The 17,214-nt window shown below is 50.0% G+C and overlaps 7 protein-coding genes across 17 annotated transcripts; 4 read left to right on the plus strand and 3 right to left on the minus strand.

The window, feature by feature from the left end:
- Positions 1-341: 341 nt before the first annotated feature.
- On the plus strand, positions 342-1,694 carry FVEG_03121 (hypothetical protein; the record flags this gene model as incomplete). The annotated part of the gene is made up of 3 exons (XM_018890715.1): positions 342-419; positions 472-560; positions 614-1,694. The coding sequence occupies 3 exons, from the start codon at positions 342-344 to the stop codon at positions 1,692-1,694; spliced, it is 1,248 nt and encodes a 415-aa protein (XP_018747081.1).
- Positions 1,695-1,965: 271 nt separating this feature from the next.
- On the minus strand, positions 1,966-7,792 carry FVEG_03120 (hypothetical protein). Of its 11 annotated transcripts, none has more exons than XM_018890714.1 (4): positions 4,546-7,792; positions 4,118-4,495; positions 3,746-4,065; positions 1,966-3,633 (listed from the first exon to the last, which is right to left on the minus strand). In XM_018890714.1, exons 1-2 carry the CDS (start codon positions 6,333-6,335, stop codon positions 4,483-4,485), a joined length of 1,803 nt encoding a protein of 600 aa, XP_018747078.1. In that variant the 5' UTR covers positions 6,336-7,792; the 3' UTR covers positions 1,966-3,633; positions 3,746-4,065; positions 4,118-4,482. The 11 variants fall into 11 exon arrangements, with proteins under 11 accessions (XP_018747078.1, XP_018747077.1, XP_018747074.1 ...); XM_018890713.1 differs by having other exon boundaries at positions 3,700-4,065; XM_018890710.1 differs by having other exon boundaries at positions 1,966-4,065.
- On the plus strand, positions 2,292-2,519 carry FVEG_15191 (hypothetical protein; the record flags this gene model as incomplete). The annotated part of the gene is made up of 1 exon (XM_018904314.1): positions 2,292-2,519. One exon carries the CDS (start codon positions 2,292-2,294, stop codon positions 2,517-2,519), a length of 228 nt encoding a protein of 75 aa, XP_018747080.1.
- A 651-nt stretch (positions 7,793-8,443) lies between the features above and the next one.
- On the minus strand, positions 8,444-9,668 carry FVEG_03119 (hypothetical protein; the record flags this gene model as incomplete). Its single annotated transcript, XM_018890703.1, has 3 exons — positions 8,444-8,898; positions 8,946-9,533; positions 9,581-9,668. 3 exons carry the CDS (start codon positions 9,666-9,668, stop codon positions 8,444-8,446), a joined length of 1,131 nt encoding a protein of 376 aa, XP_018747068.1.
- A 1,621-nt stretch (positions 9,669-11,289) lies between these two features.
- FVEG_15190 (hypothetical protein) lies at positions 11,290-11,628 on the minus strand (the record flags this gene model as incomplete). The annotated part of the gene is made up of 1 exon (XM_018904313.1): positions 11,290-11,628. The coding sequence occupies one exon, from the start codon at positions 11,626-11,628 to the stop codon at positions 11,290-11,292; it is 339 nt and encodes a 112-aa protein (XP_018747067.1).
- Positions 11,629-12,462: 834 nt separating this feature from the next.
- Positions 12,463-14,006, plus strand: FVEG_03118 (hypothetical protein; the record flags this gene model as incomplete). The annotated part of the gene is made up of 4 exons (XM_018890702.1): positions 12,463-12,553; positions 12,610-13,089; positions 13,146-13,390; positions 13,440-14,006. The coding sequence occupies 4 exons, from the start codon at positions 12,463-12,465 to the stop codon at positions 14,004-14,006; spliced, it is 1,383 nt and encodes a 460-aa protein (XP_018747066.1).
- Positions 14,007-16,491: 2,485 nt separating this feature from the next.
- FVEG_03117 (hypothetical protein) lies at positions 16,492-16,911 on the plus strand (the record flags this gene model as incomplete). Its single annotated transcript, XM_018890701.1, has 1 exon — positions 16,492-16,911. The coding sequence occupies one exon, from the start codon at positions 16,492-16,494 to the stop codon at positions 16,909-16,911; it is 420 nt and encodes a 139-aa protein (XP_018747065.1).
- Between the last annotated feature and the right edge of the window lie 303 nt (positions 16,912-17,214).

Genomic DNA, 17,214 nt, shown 5'->3' on the forward strand with positions numbered 1-17,214 from the left:
GCATTATGCCTGACAACGGAGAAAACATAATCCGACAGTGAGTCAAGCCTCCTAGCCAGTCACAAACTCTCGATAAGAGACCACTTGGCAGGGGTCTACTGATAAGCTTGCTACTGTCCTAAAAAGTATAGCATAGCACTTGATAACACGCTGGTGTTTCGAGGTTCAGGCGACTTTCTTTGTTCGTTCTTTATCAAGTTCAACTCACCCTCCTTAGTTCCTCGCAAAATCTCGAAGTCTGTCCTTCTTTACCACTCAAGGTCGGAAGTTTCAGGTTGTTTATATAAATTCTCTTTCCATCTTTTCTTTTTCTTTTTTATATCTGCAGGAAGAGAGACAAGATGTTATTCCATACAGCGGCCCTCGTGGTCCTTCTAGCTCTGGTCCAGCTAGCTGTATGCGCCCAGGACTATTACAAGGTACAACAGTTCCCGTATGCCCATAAGTATACAGATTCTGACAGTTTTACAGGTTCTCGGCGTAAGCAGGCAAGCAGGGAAGAAGGAATTAAAGCAAGCATATCGTCAATTGTCGAAGAAGTTCCATCCAGACAAGAATCCGTATGCCCCTCCAATCCACCCTCTGCTTGATTTCTAACACTGACCTTTTCCAGTGGCGATGATACAGCACATGATAAGTTCGTCGAGGTTTCCGAAGCTTACGATGTCTTGAGCGATGAGGAAATGCGCAAAGTTTACGACCAATACGGCCACGAAGGTGTTCAACAACGCCGCCAAGGAGGAGGAGGTGGTGGTGGCCATGATCCCTTCGATCTCTTTAGCCGCTTCTTCGGTGGGCACGGCCACTTCGGACGAGCATCCAGCGAGCCCCGAGGCCACAATGTCGAAGTCCGCGTCGAAATCTCCCTCCGCGACTTTTATAACGGTGCCACCACCGAGTTCTCCTGGCAGAAGCAACATATCTGTGAAGCCTGCGAAGGCACTGGAAGTGCAGATGGGCAAGTCGATACCTGTCATACGTGTGGCGGCCATGGTGTACGAATTGTCAAGCGCCAGCTCGCTCCTGGAATGTTTCAGCAATTTCAACAAAGATGCGATGCTTGTGGCGGTAGGGGCAAGAACATCAAGCACAAGTGCAAGGTCTGCCAGGGTGAACGGGTTGAGAGAAAGGCGACGACTGTTCAACTCAACGTCCAGCGTGGAGCTGCTCGCGACTCTCGTGTTGTCTACGAAAACGAAGCTGATGAGAGCCCTGATTGGGTCCCTGGCGACTTGCTGGTGACATTATCTGAAAGGGCTCCATCATATGACAACAATCCCGATAAGACCGATGGCGCATTCTTCCGTCGCAAGGGTGACGATCTGTACTGGACCGAGGTTCTCTCTCTTCGAGAAGCTTGGATGGGCGGCTGGACTCGCAACCTCACTCATCTCGATAACCACGTCGTGCGATTAAGCCGGCCCCGTGGTAAGGTTGTCCAGCCCGGCCACGTCGAGACTGTGGCTGGAGAGGGTATGCCCATCTGGCACGAGGATGGCGACAGCGTGTACCACAAGACCGAGTTCGGAAACCTATACGTCGAGTACGCAATCGTACTACCCGATCAGATGGACTCCAACATGGAAAGCGATTTCTGGAGTCTCTGGGAGAAGTGGCGACTCAAGAGCGGCGTTGATCTACATAAAGACAGCGGACGACCAGAGCCTGCAGCGCACGCTAGAGACGAGTTATAATGAGAAAAAGGTGATCGGCGTCGAGGATGAGGAGTTAGTTGTATGATTTATAAGAAGGGGGCTTATATGTATTAGTGCCGACACGAAAGGATACCAATGGCATGTTTCAGAATATTATAGACGTTATCTATGGAAATGTCCATGTTAAAAGTACAAGATGCTTCAGGGTCTAACGGCGTGGGATCCAAGAACCGGAACAAAACCTCCAGTTACTGACAACGGTAAAGATCCGGGTGCCCCACAGAATGTAACATCGACTTACAAGGAACCACCCAGAACAATCCAACAATCTCGCAGTATTTGAGAACCTCATATCATACAATCACATACCTAAAGGAGCCAATCCTCCAATCGACTACATCTCGAAGCTTAAGCGAAACTTCTACAACGTTGGATCCTTGCTCTAACTAATGTGGCTTAGACCTCTCCATAAATGAAGCCATCACAGCCTAACAGCAGCGCCCATCAGATAACTATATAAATCTCAATGCAATCAATCACATCTCGCCTTTTTCTTCCTTTTCCTCTCTTTCCCTTCCTTTTCTTCCTTTTCCTCTCCTTGATAATCATGACAGCGACCACTCCTTAGAACATAACATGTCAAGTTCAGACTCAACCACCACAAACACTCCTGGAAACAACACCCCTACCACGTCGACTCCAGACGTGATAGAAGTTCCCCGCTCAGACCTTGTCACAGTCAAAGACACGGACTATGACACGGACAAGTATGTCATCCTCTGCGGGAAATGTGGCGGCGTCTTGAACGTCGCTAAATACAGCTGCATGTGCGAGCATGGTTCTGATGCTGCTCGCGCTGCTTGATTTGGTTTATAACACTTCCATGTCTGCCAAAGACAGTCGCAAGAATCGAGATGCATATGCATGCGATGCGATACTCTCAAAGCAAGATGTCTATCTCGTCAACCATCCGTCCCATTTCGAGCGAGGTAATACAAAAGATCGAGCTTCTTCAGCTCTCTTACAAACTCCACTCAAAATGATACATCAAAGACTCACACTTCAGTCACAAGCAATAATTCTCAACCGACATTGCTATACAGCTGCAGTGCGGCTCCAACATCACGTCTTCTCATAGAAGCATCACCTTTCGCAGGGCATATAGAGGGTTACAATGTGGAAAGGTTAGAGACAAAGACACATAGACGGAATGGGGACATCATATATAAAAAGACATCAAACCGTGTTTCTCTATATCGGCCGTAATGTATAATAGTCATAACATCATATCATGAAGCTCAGCTGGAAAAGCAGACCATTAATCATATCCTTCCAAAGAAATCGTTCCCAAAATCACAGTCGTCAAGTCGTTAGTCTCTGTGTCTCCTTCTGCGTCTTCTTCTTTCGTGACCTCCGTCTTCAATAGCCTCCCGTTGTTCTGGTTCTTGAAGCCCTCCAAGAATATTCCCAATTAGACCAAGCCATCCGCTTTTACCTTCAAGTGCTCCAGTGACTCCACGAACGATCTGATCCACAGCTTGACTATCCGTTCCAGCTACTTGCCAAGCTCCTTTGATGTCCCAATCATCCCGATGTCTGGGTTTGTACTGAAAATCACCTTGCCTGCGAGTCCAACTACGGCTCCTACTCGATCGTCCATCCAGGGGCCTACCCTGTCTGTCAAATCGGTCGGGTAGTTCTTCGACAGACTCATCCGAGCTGGAATCATCATCTCGATAACGATGTCTCCGTCCAAAGTAGTCATCCATTTCCATAGCAGGAGGAGTGGACTTCGAACGTGGCCTAGTGGGTACAAGGCCTTGAAGTAGGTCATGAGCCTCTTGCTCCTGTCTCTCCTTTTCTTCTTTGGCTGCTGTTTCCTCACGGTGTCGCCTCATTGTCATAGAGCTCTTTGGTGACAAAGGACCAAAGACTACCGACTTGGCTGGTTGACCTTCATCAGACGAGTCTAGACTATCTGTTACGGAGTCAGCTTCTGTTTTTTCTCCTGTGCCATCAACCCTCCCAGTACGGTCGGACGCACCCTCATCAAGGCCTCTTGAGCCAAGGTTGTGGACAGGATTACTCACATTGTCAGGCGCTCTTGGACCGCCAGCCGGTGGAGGTCCCGGAGGTCCTGGAGGGGGCGGTGGTGGCCCAGGAGGTCCTGGCGGTGGGTAGTTGGCGGGTCCTGTGGAAAGTCCTCGAGGAGGTCCAGGAGGCGGCGGGGGGTAGCCCGTGTAGTCTTGAGGAACGTAAGGCTGGAAGTCAGCAGCACGGTCCGGAATATTGGTGTAAGGATTTCCAGGTGGAGGAGTCGGGTCCATAGGATAAGGTGGGAAGCCAGCGCCACCAGAAGCCATGGGTGGTGAGCGTGAGCGAGGGCGACGATCATCATAGTCGTCGAATCCTATTTCATAGTGGTCAGTCAACACAGTCACAGTCACTCAAGGACTGCTCACGTTTCCTGGAACGACTTCGAGATCGGGTTCGCGAAGGAGATCTGGTGGCTCGACCACGACGGTCTCGCTCATCTTCTCGCTCGCGTTCTCGTTCAAGTTCGAGTCGTCGTTCCCTAGAGCGCTGCTCTCTCTTCTCCCTGTCCTTCTTGTCCTTGTATTCCTTGATACCAAGGGCTGCAGCTCCTGCGGCTGCGGCGGCCCCGAGTCGGCTTCTGCTGCGTTTACGGTCATTGTCGGATCCCGCAGACGACGCGGATCGACTACGGTCGCGTCGCCTACGGCGTCGACGTCTTGCCTCCGCTTCGGATTCGTAGCCTCGCGACGTTGAGGCCGGCGGTTGCGTCGCGAGGGGATCGGTGCCGTATTCAACTACGGGGCCTAGCTCAGGATCAGTCCCGCGCTCTGAACGAATGGATCTGGCCTTGGACCTGCTCCTGCTCCGGCTTCTCGAGGGGCCTCGGCGGTAGTACTCATCATCGCTGCTATCGTCACTGCCATCCTTCTTTTCCTTGCGCTTCTTCCAAACGTGGTGCGCAGCCTTGGCTGCTACAGCGGCACCAGCGATCTCGGCACCGCGGCGAAGTCTAGACTTGCTGCGGCTCCTTGATCGGCTGCGGCTGCGCGAGCTACTTGACCTACTGCTGCTGCGACCTCGAGATGACTTGGACCTGTTGCGAATGTGCTTGGCAATACCTGCAGCAGCAACAGTTCCCAGAGCTGCCTTGGCTGCCGTCGACAAACTACGACGACGGCTACCGCGGCTAGTGCTCTTTGTCGTCGTGGTCTTTCGAATGATGGATCGCGAACGAGAGCGCGAGTAGTCATCAGAGTAATAACCACGACGACGGCTTCTGCCTCGAATCGCCTCCTCCTTTTCAATCTTATTGGACTGGTAGTATTTGGCGGCACCAGCAGCAGCTAGAGCAACAGCAGCGATTCCGAGACCCTGCTTAAGTCGAGAGGAGCGATCGGGAGACTCATCGTCACCATACCAGCGATCGCCGTAAGCGCTACGAGCTCGGCGCAAAGCCTCAGTGCCAAGAGCGCCAAGAGCAGCTCCAGCAATAACCTTGCGGCCGCGGTTTTCAGGCAGTTCACCGTAGCTGTCGCGGCGACTGTTGAGGAGAGCTGTGACACCCGCACCAGCAAGAGCGCCTTCAGCCAAGTGTCGCTTGTGGTGGGGACTCTCGCTGCCTTCGCGGCGACGGATAACCTTGCGTCGGACGTAATAATCATCGTCATCACTGTGGTAGCCGTGGTCACGACGTCTGCGGTCATATCGCTCAATGGCGTAGTCACGGTCTCCGCGGGAGTCGCGGTGCTCGTGGCGATAGTAATACTCCTCCTCTGAAGGGCGATGTCGGTGCTCGTGTCGGTGCTCTCGATGCTCCCTTCGAACTACAACTTGTTGTCGTTCAGGCTCTCTCTCACGAATGACAACTACACCAGGCTGCTGTTGCTGGCGAGGAGAAACGATGACTGGAGCCGGGGGAGGCGCTTCTTGAACAATGATCTTCTGTGGTTCAGGGGCGCGCTGTCGAATAATTACGGGAGCTGGAGGAGGCGGTGGGTCGTAAGGGGTGTAGTATTCCGTCTCCTTGCGGTATCGCTCAACGTCACATCCATGAGTATCGTCGATATGTTCCTCGACACGCTTCTCAACGCGGTAATCGCCGTTATCTCGGCGTTCAGTCCTGACCATTTGGTTCTCAACCTTGACGTCCTCGTCGAACAAAGCGTCAAAGCGAGATCGTCGATCCCAGTCACGCTCAACTTCCTTGGTCTCCACGAAAGCTGGCGCACGAGTTCGGTCTCCAACCTGAGAAGGCGCAGGCATTGGCATAGGTGGGGGTGGAGGAGGATAAGTCTCTCGTTCAGTCTCCTTTTCGTAAACGTAAGATCGAGGAGCCGTGTCTCGGCCACGGTCCTCGTGAAAACTAGCATGAGAGGGAGCTCCTTCAAAGGCAGAGCGAGGGCGATCCGGGACGAAAGAGCGTCGGTCGTGTTCAGCTAAGTCGCCAGAAGAGCGACCATAGCGGGAGAAATGGGAACGTCCATCATCAAATTCGGAACCTCGTTCGAAGCGATCAGATCTGCTTGGTGCGACCTTATATCGTCTGATCGTGGTTTTGCGATAGCGCTCGTCGTCTGAAGAGCCATCGTCTCGCTCCCAGTCCCTCTCACGATATACGCGAGACTCTCTGTAGACGTCACCCATCGCGGGGTGTGACAGGGGGGTATAAGGCTGTGCGATAGAGTTATGAGGATCCAAAAGAGGGAATTTCGTCAAGAAATGGAAGTAAATCCAAAGGTTTAGTATAGAAAACGCCTAACGAGAAATCAACAGCGAAATCTAGGTTCGTTCGTTTGCTTGTATGTTTGTATGAGGAAGAAGGAGAAGTGGTTTGGTGGAGGGGGAAAAAGCTGGGAAGTAACCAAGATGAGCTACCTATGACGGAACCTCCTGAGAGCGAGAAGAAAGGAACTGGGCACCCGGAATGAATGAGTGAATGGCTGGGCTGGGCCGGGCTTTGATTCTGATTCATCCAGGCGCAGTTAGCGTGGACAGGGCATGGACATCAGTGCCCGGCTCCAGCGTGTGAGTGTGCGTGGAGCCCTTAAACTTCAGTGGACGGCTTTTCTGACAGGGGTTGGGAGAGAAAGCCTGCTGTGGCTATGATGGAAGATGATGCTGCTTGTGCAGTAGAACATCGCACGGGATTGGGCGAGATATCGTGATGGGTGGCAGAAGGTCTCTTGTTCTGCCCGGCTGATGCTGGACGTTCTGAGACCGAAGCCAATCAGGTCTTTAGTAGAGTCAACTCCGATGCAACCTCAGATAGAATCTGTACATAGTCTTGGGGAGAAGAGAATGGTTCTTTTCTGGGTTATCTCGGGCAATTTCTTGATCAACTGTCAGGGATCGTTTATGCCCAAAATACGATTCCAAGTACCACAGACGGACGATACCAAGAATATCGAGTCCATCCAGTCCAACGCCAGTCAAGTTGGGCACAGAGCCTCACCAAACGCATTGACTCAAACTGCAAACAAGCATCCAATATCTAGAGTAGTACCCAATAGCTGAATGCACTCTTTGTCCCGTCTCTTTCAACCCTTGTTACACCAAACGGTTCATGTAAACAACCGTCTCGAGTTAGACAGATCCAGGCCTATCCCGCCCTGTCTCCTGTCTCAATTAAAACCCCCAACAAACTTGAAAAGTCAAAAGACAAGAGAAAGACCAGACTCGCACGGGGTCACCCTCCATCTCGGTCGGGATCTAAAAAGCCCACCTCAAACCAAGGCCCAGTTCTTCATTCATCGACAGGGACATTTCCTAGAACTCGAGGAATGAAAGGAATGAGGCGACGAAGCCTCCCATATTCTCGACCTAGAGGCTGGACGTGCCGAACCGTGAACCTTGGTCGATCTCGTGCAAATCAACAAGAGCATGCATCATCGTGAGCACTGAGCAAGCTACTACAGGTCTCGGGCTGTCTCCACTCGGACTGGGCTGTCGCCGGTGTCGTCATAGGCTTTTAATGGAATAACCCCACCTCTTAAAACCCTTGACCCATCAACGATCAACATCTTGGTTCTTATTCTCAGTTGCCGACGGAGTCACCTCACCTCAGCCTAGATCCATCATATTATTAACAGTAATAAAAAAGAAACAATGAAAGAACAAATCATCAGGAGAGACATTTCCAGAGTCATCAGGCTCCGCTTTTCAAGGTCAATTGATTACGCGGTCTCTTGAGGTTTGAGTCACCAGACTCTCTTTGTCAAGACCACATGCACAATCAGATGCTGACAGACCATCGTCGAGAAGGGTCTCCGTCTGATGGCCTTTTCCGTAGTTCCGTGGTGTTCTCATGACTGGAATGTTCCATGCTTCTGCCTTTTCCCATACCAGCATGGCGGCGTTTTCAATACGGCCGTCTTATGAGATCGGGCAAAAGCACTTTAACTTCAGGGATAGGAAATCAATGGATTGGTTCTTTGTTGTAGAGAATAGGCGTTTGGCTTTGCGCTCTCTAAGCCACATTCAATAATGCATCCTTGCTACGAGGCTATGAGCAGACGGATTATCGCCGAGTGCTTTACAGGGTACCTCAGTTAACCTGGCCATATTGGCAAATTCACAAACATTGGCTCCTGCTTTATGCAAATCTGTTATCAAGTATCTTATGCTAAAATCGAAATCCCATGTTTTGACCTAAACTCCATAAATCAGTTGTACATAACCCCAAGCCATAACTCCTTCTGCTTGGCTCTCCAGCAGCGCTGTATGCTACATGCTTGTATTCCTTATCCATCCATCTACTCGTCAAAGCCCTCCTTGGTACCCAGTACACCAACACCACCGTTGCTGCGTCGCCGCCGACCAATAACCTCGTGGATCCAATCACTGATAGTGAAACCCCAGTGTCCGGCGACGAGGACACCGCTCATGATGTTGATGATCTTGACCAGCAGGCTGATAATACCGTCGCGGCTCTCGTGAACGGTCAACAGGATTGGCTCGATATCGTACTTGAAGAAAATACCAGGGATATATCGCTCGTCGACCGCCTTGCTCTGCTCGGTAACGGCATATTGATTGGTGAGGATGGACTTTGAGTTGACGCTATACACAGTAGGCACAACAGAGAGGTAGTATTGGAACTTGTGGAAGTTGCCGGGTGCTGTATTGACGGTGCCATCGAGAGGGTTGACCAGCGAAGGGTAGAATGGGCCATATGAAAGCTCCGAAATGATATGCGAGAAGTTGAACTCTATGACTAGTTAGCACACGGTGCGGACCACAATTCGTCAGACTTACTGCTGTGGTCGAGATGCTCGCCATTACCCCTATAACCATGGCCTCGCGCAGTGATATGGAAATCACCCTGCACCTTGTTCAAGTCCAAACTTCCATAGATACGACAGCTGTCGGCATTGCCCCTGAACTTGGGTGTCTTTGCCCACTTGGCCCTCTTCTTACCAAGCGCAACAATATCGTGAACGTGCTCCTCGCCGAAACCCTCATCCTCGTATCCCAACTCGTTGTATCCAGAACCAGTGTTGACACGACCATGGCTATCCCGCCCGAGCTTGTGCATGCCCTTGTTGTCCACCCATTGACTCCAGAGTGTCCTATCAGCCTTGAGACGCTTAGCAGCTAGGATATGATCGCCAGACGCATCCTGGACATTAACATGGATATCATCGCAGTTCATCTTCACCACGATGTCCATGTTGATCTGAAGCTCTCGCGAAACACCAGCCTCGACCTCGAAGTTGTGAGACTCTGCGCCGCGCCACCAGCGACCGAGTTCGCCCCAGATGAGGACAATTGAGATGATAGACACGGCGACTGTCCATTTTCCACCTCCCGATGTTCGTTGGATGTATTGCGGCTTCGATTTGGCTGTCGAGAGTTAGCGCACATAAACCCAGCAGCGATGAGAGACGTACGGAATGCATCGAAAGCGCTGACCAAGCTTCCCTCCTTAGGACCAAACCTGTCCTCGTCATAATCCGACTTTTCCATTCCGTTCATCATCTTTGCAAAAATCTTCTAGTCCCGCTAGGTCGAATATATACAATAAAGGCTGTTTCGATGTTGTGCCGTCGCGAAATCGGTCCCGTCGCAAATTATGGTCGAGAGCCGCTGGGTCGACAGCAAATGTGTAGAGAGTTTGAGCCTATTGCCGCATGCCTCGGTGAAATGACGGTCAAAGGACTGGAAACCAATTGGAACCGGCTTCAGTGGTCTTGGGAGATTCGTTCAAAAGTCGACCGGGAATTTGTCGTGAACGAAATTGGGAATTCACAATGTCGTCGCTTCGTTGCGCTGACAGCCGCAATCAGAAAGGACAGCTATCTGTAACTAAACTCGTCCCCCTGAAGCAGCGTCGTCAGGGTCCAGTCGCTGATTGGTGAGTAAAGCCAAGATGGGATAAAGTGTCGCCGAACCGAGCTTGTTCCTGAATCGAAGTCGGTTTTAGAGCGGAATTACTAGAGTAGCGGTTCCACTTCAAGCACAAATGGCGACATCGCTGCGTCTATTGGAAGCCTTCTAGCTCGAGATCGTCAGTTCTCATGATAACACATGATAGGTGATCAACTATCATGAGGCTGGTAGAAGATGTATCGAGACATCAGCTAGGATAGCGGCTGCATTGGGGAACATGACAGACCGCACCTGGAATTCGTGGCTGCATGTATGAAATTTCAAACGAACAAGAGATGACATAGGCCCGGGACTTATACTCGAGAAATTGATATTTTCTTCGAACATACCATGAGATTGTTTCTAAACTTCGTCGGATAAGGGATATGATGGCTTCTCCAGTTGAGCGGATATCTCTCTCGTGAGTGCTTATGAATCATTATTGCTATAGTCGGAACTGAAACCAGTCCTTAAACTTGGAATGAATTAACTTTAGATAATACTTACCTTTGATTACTTCAAGACGATTCAACTGTCGATATCGGGTCATAGATGGAGGCTTCTATCGAAGGTATGTCTGTGACGACCGGCTCATGATATGTCGATTGGGGGAAGTGGAAGTCGTACCAAACTGGCCTTCGAATTAATAGAGCCAGCTTGCATGCTAATAAAAATCAATGTTTGTGTATTTTATAGAAAATATTGTGAGATTTCATGCCGCTCAAATGTGAGGTTTCTTAGACCATAAGGCTTCGAATAGACAAACACTAGACAGGTCACGGAGCTAGAAGCGCTGACGCAAAGATCATCATTCTCGGTCATTTGTAGAACGAGAAACCGTGCTTGAAATTGTGGTAAGTACCATTTCAACACTAGAAATCTAATATCCCGGAATCAAGCTCATATCTATGTTGTACTTCGTAAGGAATGCTCGGTCCGACTGTATCTCGACAAAGTCGATCATCTCAGCACTGTTGAACGAATACTGGGTCCGTTGTCCATTTTCTGGGGGATTTTCAAGGGCAATGTTGGTTCGGACCAGTTCCCCCCACCATCTCGATCCTCCGAGATAAAGTAAATGGAGAATATGGAGAAGTAGTAGATGGGTCGAGCTTTGGTGTGCATGGACGTAGATTGCTTAAATCAAGCTCACATGTTTAGATGTCTACGGTTTCAACTGTGATCGAAACCTGTTAAACCCGTGAACGGGAACACGAATCACGTGGTCCCTCTACCTGAAGGCAATCATCTCGGCGCCGAGACGGGAGACCACGCGAACGACAACGGGACAAGGTAAACTTGGCACCTGGGCATCTTGGCATACCAGACCCTGGGTCGCGAATCGGAAAAGTGTGCCGATAAGCGCCTTGGCATTGAACAAAGATATCGACGACATGCTTTGTGTTTGAAGCATTAACGACACCAAAAGCGCGCTCGAGAAAGAGGAAAATAGCATGGAGATGAGTACTTGACAGAGACAAATAACAATGTCAATTAGGTTTTCGGCAGAAGCGAAAGAAATGGGTGAATCGGGGCGGAATAAATAAGCTTGCAGGGCGGGCTCCTCCATTCAGGCAAGGCACGGCAAGTCTGGATTCCAGCCAGGGCTGGCGTCGTATGGACGTTTGGTTGCAATGGAGACCATTCTTTGCAACGGCGTAAACCTTCCAGAACCCAACGGTCATCTGTTGATTGACTGTTAAATGCAGCAACTGAGAATATACGGATACAGTATTCGTATTACAGCGTAGAGAGACGGAATATGGTCGAGCATCTGATCTGTACTGGAGCTGCAGTGCAAGATCAAAAACAGGAACGAACCATCAGCTCAAACCATTCCCCAGCCCCTGATCACTTCGTATCAATGCGTAATCATGCTGCCCGCCCACCCGTCGCAGCAAAAATAGGTACCTGACGCCGCTAATGTGACGGTTCCCAGGTCTCGCTCACTCCGTTTGAGCCACTCACCAGCTCGTGTCACCCTCCTTCTTCGCGATCCACCGTCAATCTCATTGGTTGTAGCCTCTGTTTCTCCCTCCCTCCCTCTCTCGCTCCCTTTTAATTGCATTGCACGCTTCTGCACGTACCTTACCTTACCTGACCTTGCGGCAATACTAACACACGCATTAACCCCCGTCGCCCGTTTCCATTTCTTTTCCTTGGCACTTTGACTTCTTCAACAACATCGATTCATCGCAGACTTTACGTCGACCGTTTGTCCTTTTAATCCGTCAGATCGACCGACTCACACTCTTTGACTGCTCGGTCTGTTTTACGGTAAATTTCCACAGCTTTATCGATATTCCGACCAAGCCCTCGCTGGGCGCGTCTACCGCTCGTTCCCGTCAATTTCCATCGCTCGCTCTTAATCTCGCTCGCTTCATTTCACTCGCATTCGCCCACGATGAAGCCCATTTTTTCAACCGGCGCCGTTGCGCTTTTGGCCTCAACGGGTTTCGTTAACGCCCAGTCGCCCTATAGCATTGATTCCACAGGTGCGGCCCCCTCAACGGTTGGCTTGTAGGGAAACAGACATTGACTTTAGCAACAGACGCCATCAAGAAGTCAGCCAAGCAACTCGCCGCTGACTTGATCACATACTACCACGGAGACGACCCTGGCGGTATTCCTGGTATTCTACCTGGTCCTCCCCCCAATGGTGACTACTACTGGTGGGAAGGCGGTGCTATGTGGGGGACGTATATGGATTACTGGAAGTGCACCGGCGATTCTACCTACAACAAAGTGGTGATGCAGGCCATGCAGTTCCAAGTCGGTGATGATCAGGACTACCAACCTGCCAACGTTACGCTGTCCCTCGGAAACGACGATCAAGGTTTCTGGGGAATGTCTGCCATGTTGGCTGCTGAGCTGGACTTCCCCAACCCTGCTTCAGACCAGCCTGGATGGCTTGCCCTCGCTCAGGCCGTCTTTAACACTCAGGCCAATCCCGATCGACACGACAGCACTTGTAACGGTGGTCTTCGATGGCAAATTCCTCGAACTAACAATGGTTACGATTATAAGAACAGTCAGCGCTCCTCTCGAGATATTTACCTTGATCGATTCTGTACTAACTTTTCAAAGGTATTGCTAATGGATGCTTCTTTAACCTGGGTGCCCGACTTGCTCGCTACACCGGCAACAAGACTTATTCCGACTGGGCTGAAAAGACCTGGGACTGGGTCGAGGGCGTTGGTTTCCTTGACCCCGCCACTTATAAGATTTATGACGGTGCTCATGTCGGAACAAACTGTACCGATATCAACAAGGCTCAGTTCTCTTACAACTCTGGCGTCTTCCTCCAAGGCGCTGCTTTCATGTATAACTATGTAAGTCGGCCTAAACATGGTACTACTGACAATTCACTGACTTCTTCAGACCAATGGTGCGCAGAAATGGAAGGACCGTGTAGACAAACTAGTCGACGCTACTATCAGCAACTTCTTCCCCAAGGATATCGCTGTCGAGATTGCCTGCGAGAACCACGGCACCTGCACCACCGATATGTACTCATTCAAGGGCTACGTCCACCGTTGGATGTCTCAGGCAACACATCTTGCTCCCTTTATCAAGCCAAAGATTCTTCCTGTTCTCCAGACATCAACCGAAGCTGCCATCAAGCAATGTACTGGAGGAGACACAAAGCGTGCTTGCGGCTTTAAGTGGGCCAGCGGTGTCTATGATGGCAAGACAGGTGCCGGTCAGCAGATGAACGTCCTCGCTGCCGTTTCGTCTCTGCTCATGGAGAACACACCTCCTCCCGTCACGGCCAAGTCCGGAGGTACCTCCAAGGGTAACCCCAACGCCGGCAACGTCGGAGATGGCAAGATTGATAGGACCTACAAGCCTTTGACCACTGCAGACAGGGCTGGTGCCGGTATCATCACTTTCCTGGTTCTGTCCTTTGCGTGCGGCATCTTTGGCTGGATGAGCATGGGCAAATAGAGGATCTTTCTCGAATTCTGAATATGCCGAAAGACGAAGTCCGGCATGCACAATTGTGCTTCTTTTGCAGCCTTGTATTTGGAATCTGAAGAAATGATCTCTGGGGCGTTGGATGGAGTATAACTTGACCTAAATAGCCTGGTAGGCTGGATATCTATTCTCTAAATGTTATAATGTTTTGCCATTTACTCTGTGTCTTGCAACTAGTGAGAACATTGACACAATTTGACTAATGCTTAAAGGCCCAAACACTTTGCTGTACAACTACCACCGATACAAGCACATTACTAATATAGTTTAATTGACCAAATCGAGCATTTACTGAAATGTTCATGGATTCGTTATGGCCACACGGGTCAAATTGGGATACTGTGTCGGACTGAACCGACTGATATTACAGCACAATAGAGTTTGACAAAAGTCGGTATGTTTTGCACCGTGCTTGCGCAGATCCTGATAATCTCCATAGAATATCTCGCTTCTGGATACTCGGCAATTTGAAGACTGCCATGAAACGGAGGCGGTATAGAAAGACGACTTGATGCTTCAATAGTTATCTTGAAACGTCAAAGGTTCAGGCTTGGTATGATTGGTAATGGGGCAGTCCTGTTATGGGACTGAGACGAACTGTCTCTCTCTCAACAGGTCTTGTAACACCGAGGAGAAGCCTTGGAAGAATGATGACTGCAACTTCAAATCCAATGCCCACTGTCGCTGGAAAGCATTCGTGAGGTCTCAGTGGGGTGAAACTTTCTTTCTCGAAAATCTCCAGAGGCGTTGACAAACTGGCACATGACCGAGTATACGACCGCTAGTGCCACTTGGGAACGACAGCAACATGCCACATCAAGATCACGTCCATTTTCGCGTCGAAAGACAGAATGACACAAGGTGAACGAAGACACTTTACACTTACGCAACACTTCGAAATTGGACGGTATAAGCGACATTTTCGGAATACTCGGAAAGTCGGAAAGTTCGGTGTTGATGAACCGCTCTCCTGCTCCATGCTTGCCATGTCTATTTTTACTTACAGAATAGTCTATTTAGATGGAGCATATCCGTTTTGGAACAAGATCTGGGGAAGAGATGTAGGCCAAGCAGGGCTCTGATCTGATAACAAGGGGAGGATCTTCGAGATCTCGGCCAGAGCATGGCACAAGCTGGTGAGACGATAGGATATCAACGTTTCTATCTCGTAAAAGCTGGGAATTGGATCTCGAAAACGAGAAAGACCATTGTTGAGTTAAGATTTGAGGGACACAACCTAGATCTGAAGCGGGAGTGGCCGTTGCTAGCTTGTTTGTCTCTAGGGAAGCTGAATGAAGATGTGGTAAGTTTGCTTGAGTGTTTCGTACATCAGACTGAGGTCATGTATGTGTCTCTGAAGTGGAGAGTTGTTACAGCCAACTGTTCTGTACTCCATACACAGACTCCAAACTCACGATGCATGGCTTGAGAGTCTGTTGATCGCTCTGGTCGACCTGTCTCAAGGTCTCACCACCAACAGCCCCATTCAATTACAGAGTCCCATTGACAACGTGTTCTGTTACACCTGGACTTACGCTTCTCCCTCATGACGACGACGACATCACAAGGCAAAATTGCAAGGAATTATCTGGGTCCGGGTCTGGTTGTCATATCCAATATCCAAAGCACGTCGTCGTCTTCCAAGATGACGCTAACTCCAAGACGTCCTAGCCGTGGATCCTCGCATCCCTGCATCGACCAATAGCTCGGGGGTAGTGCATTTCTATGGGGTAATTTTTACATACTAAAAACTCTAGACGATCCAGGAACACAATTTGGTTGAAAATCTGGGGGGACCGCGTGACAGCGCCATTTCTCTGGGCAAGGAACAGCCTCTGGATCACACGCACAGTGCTTGCCGTTAACTGCAAAGCGCAATTGACCAAGAATGTCAGGAGACGAGAAAAAAGCTCTGACTTTTTGCCTTCAGGCTCCTGAGACTGGCGGAGTGTGATCACGGTGTCTCCTGTCTGGTCTGGGCTGGCGGCTATGGGATCAAAGGGAGTGGCGGGTACGGTACATATTGAACATGACGATCTAAAATGCGGGGAGAAGCGAAGGAACAAGAGAGAAAGGAACAAGAAAAATTTCTAAAGATGGGTCCATTTGTGGGGTGCGCTCGAAAAAGTATCTGCAATTGCGTTTGTTATGCTGTGTTTGGTTTGTTTGGGCTTGGCTAGGTTGGCTGAAGGAAGGTTGTGTTGTCGGGTGTTTTGCTGTGGCCCCTTGAATACCTAAGCTTGAGTCGTGGTATAACTACCCAAGCTCTTCCCATCATGACAACCTCTCTTTCTCTTCTCAAGCTCTACTTACTCTTAACAATTCAATCTACAACTTGACATTGAATCAACTACCTATATCCTCTTCTCATCCTCAGCACTGAGAGAACCCACCTCACTTACACGCACACACCCACAACCACAACCACAACCACAACCACAACCACACAATCACAATGCCCAGCTACATCCTCACTGAGCCCTCCCCCTCCACAAACGTCTTCGTACGTTCCGGCCGCGGCGGCTACGGCAACATCTCTCGTGCCTCAAAAGACACCACATCATCCTCATCAAACCGCACCGTCGTCACCCCCAGCACAACCACTACCACCCCCTCTCGCCGCTTCTTCAGCGGCATCGGCGGAGCTGGCAACGTCCACCGCGCAAGCGAGCAGCCCTCTGTGTCTCTTGACGATGAGTACGACCGCATTGCTGCCCGTGACCAAATGGCTGCTGGACACGTCGGCATTGGCGGCGCCGGTAATGTATTCCATCGCAAGGGTAGCGATGCTGGCTCGGATGCTAGCGACAGCAGCTCCATGAGCTCCAAGACCAAGCTCTGGGCTCGTGTCAGCAGCACTTTCAGCCGAGACTGAACACAAGAAAAGAAAAAGAACGATTGAGGGCGTTTGTGCAAAAAGATATGAATTAGCGACTGGCGTTGTTGGGATTTGACATTTGGACCAAAATATAATGGGGACCTCAGAGCAAATGGGTTGGCGATTATACCCCGGATGTACGGTTGGCGCTGACAATTGAGAAGGGCGATATGAAACTGCCCTTCTACTCTTGCTTTGCCTGTATGATGTTTGTTTCTGGTGAAGATTTATATACCCCCGAGCGCAGCTCTATTCTATTATAAAAGCATTACTACTTATTGCTATTACTCCTACTCCTTA

The sequence above is a fragment of the Fusarium verticillioides genome, chromosome 5 (genome assembly GCF_000149555.1).
Source record: "Fusarium verticillioides 7600 chromosome 5, whole genome shotgun sequence".
NCBI classification, from domain to species: Eukaryota; Fungi; Ascomycota; class Sordariomycetes; order Hypocreales; family Nectriaceae; genus Fusarium; species Fusarium verticillioides.

Bases quoted from the DNA above. Each gene is read 5' to 3' on its own strand.
- FVEG_03120 (XM_018890704.1), bottom strand. From the start codon at position 6,335: ATGGGTGACGTCTACAGAGAGTCTCGCGTATATCGTGAGAGGGACTGG. The intron at 4,066-4,117 runs GTGAGCAGTCCT...ACTATGAAATAG, and splicing joins TCGAAGTCGTTCCAGGAAAC to GATTCGACGACTATGATGAT.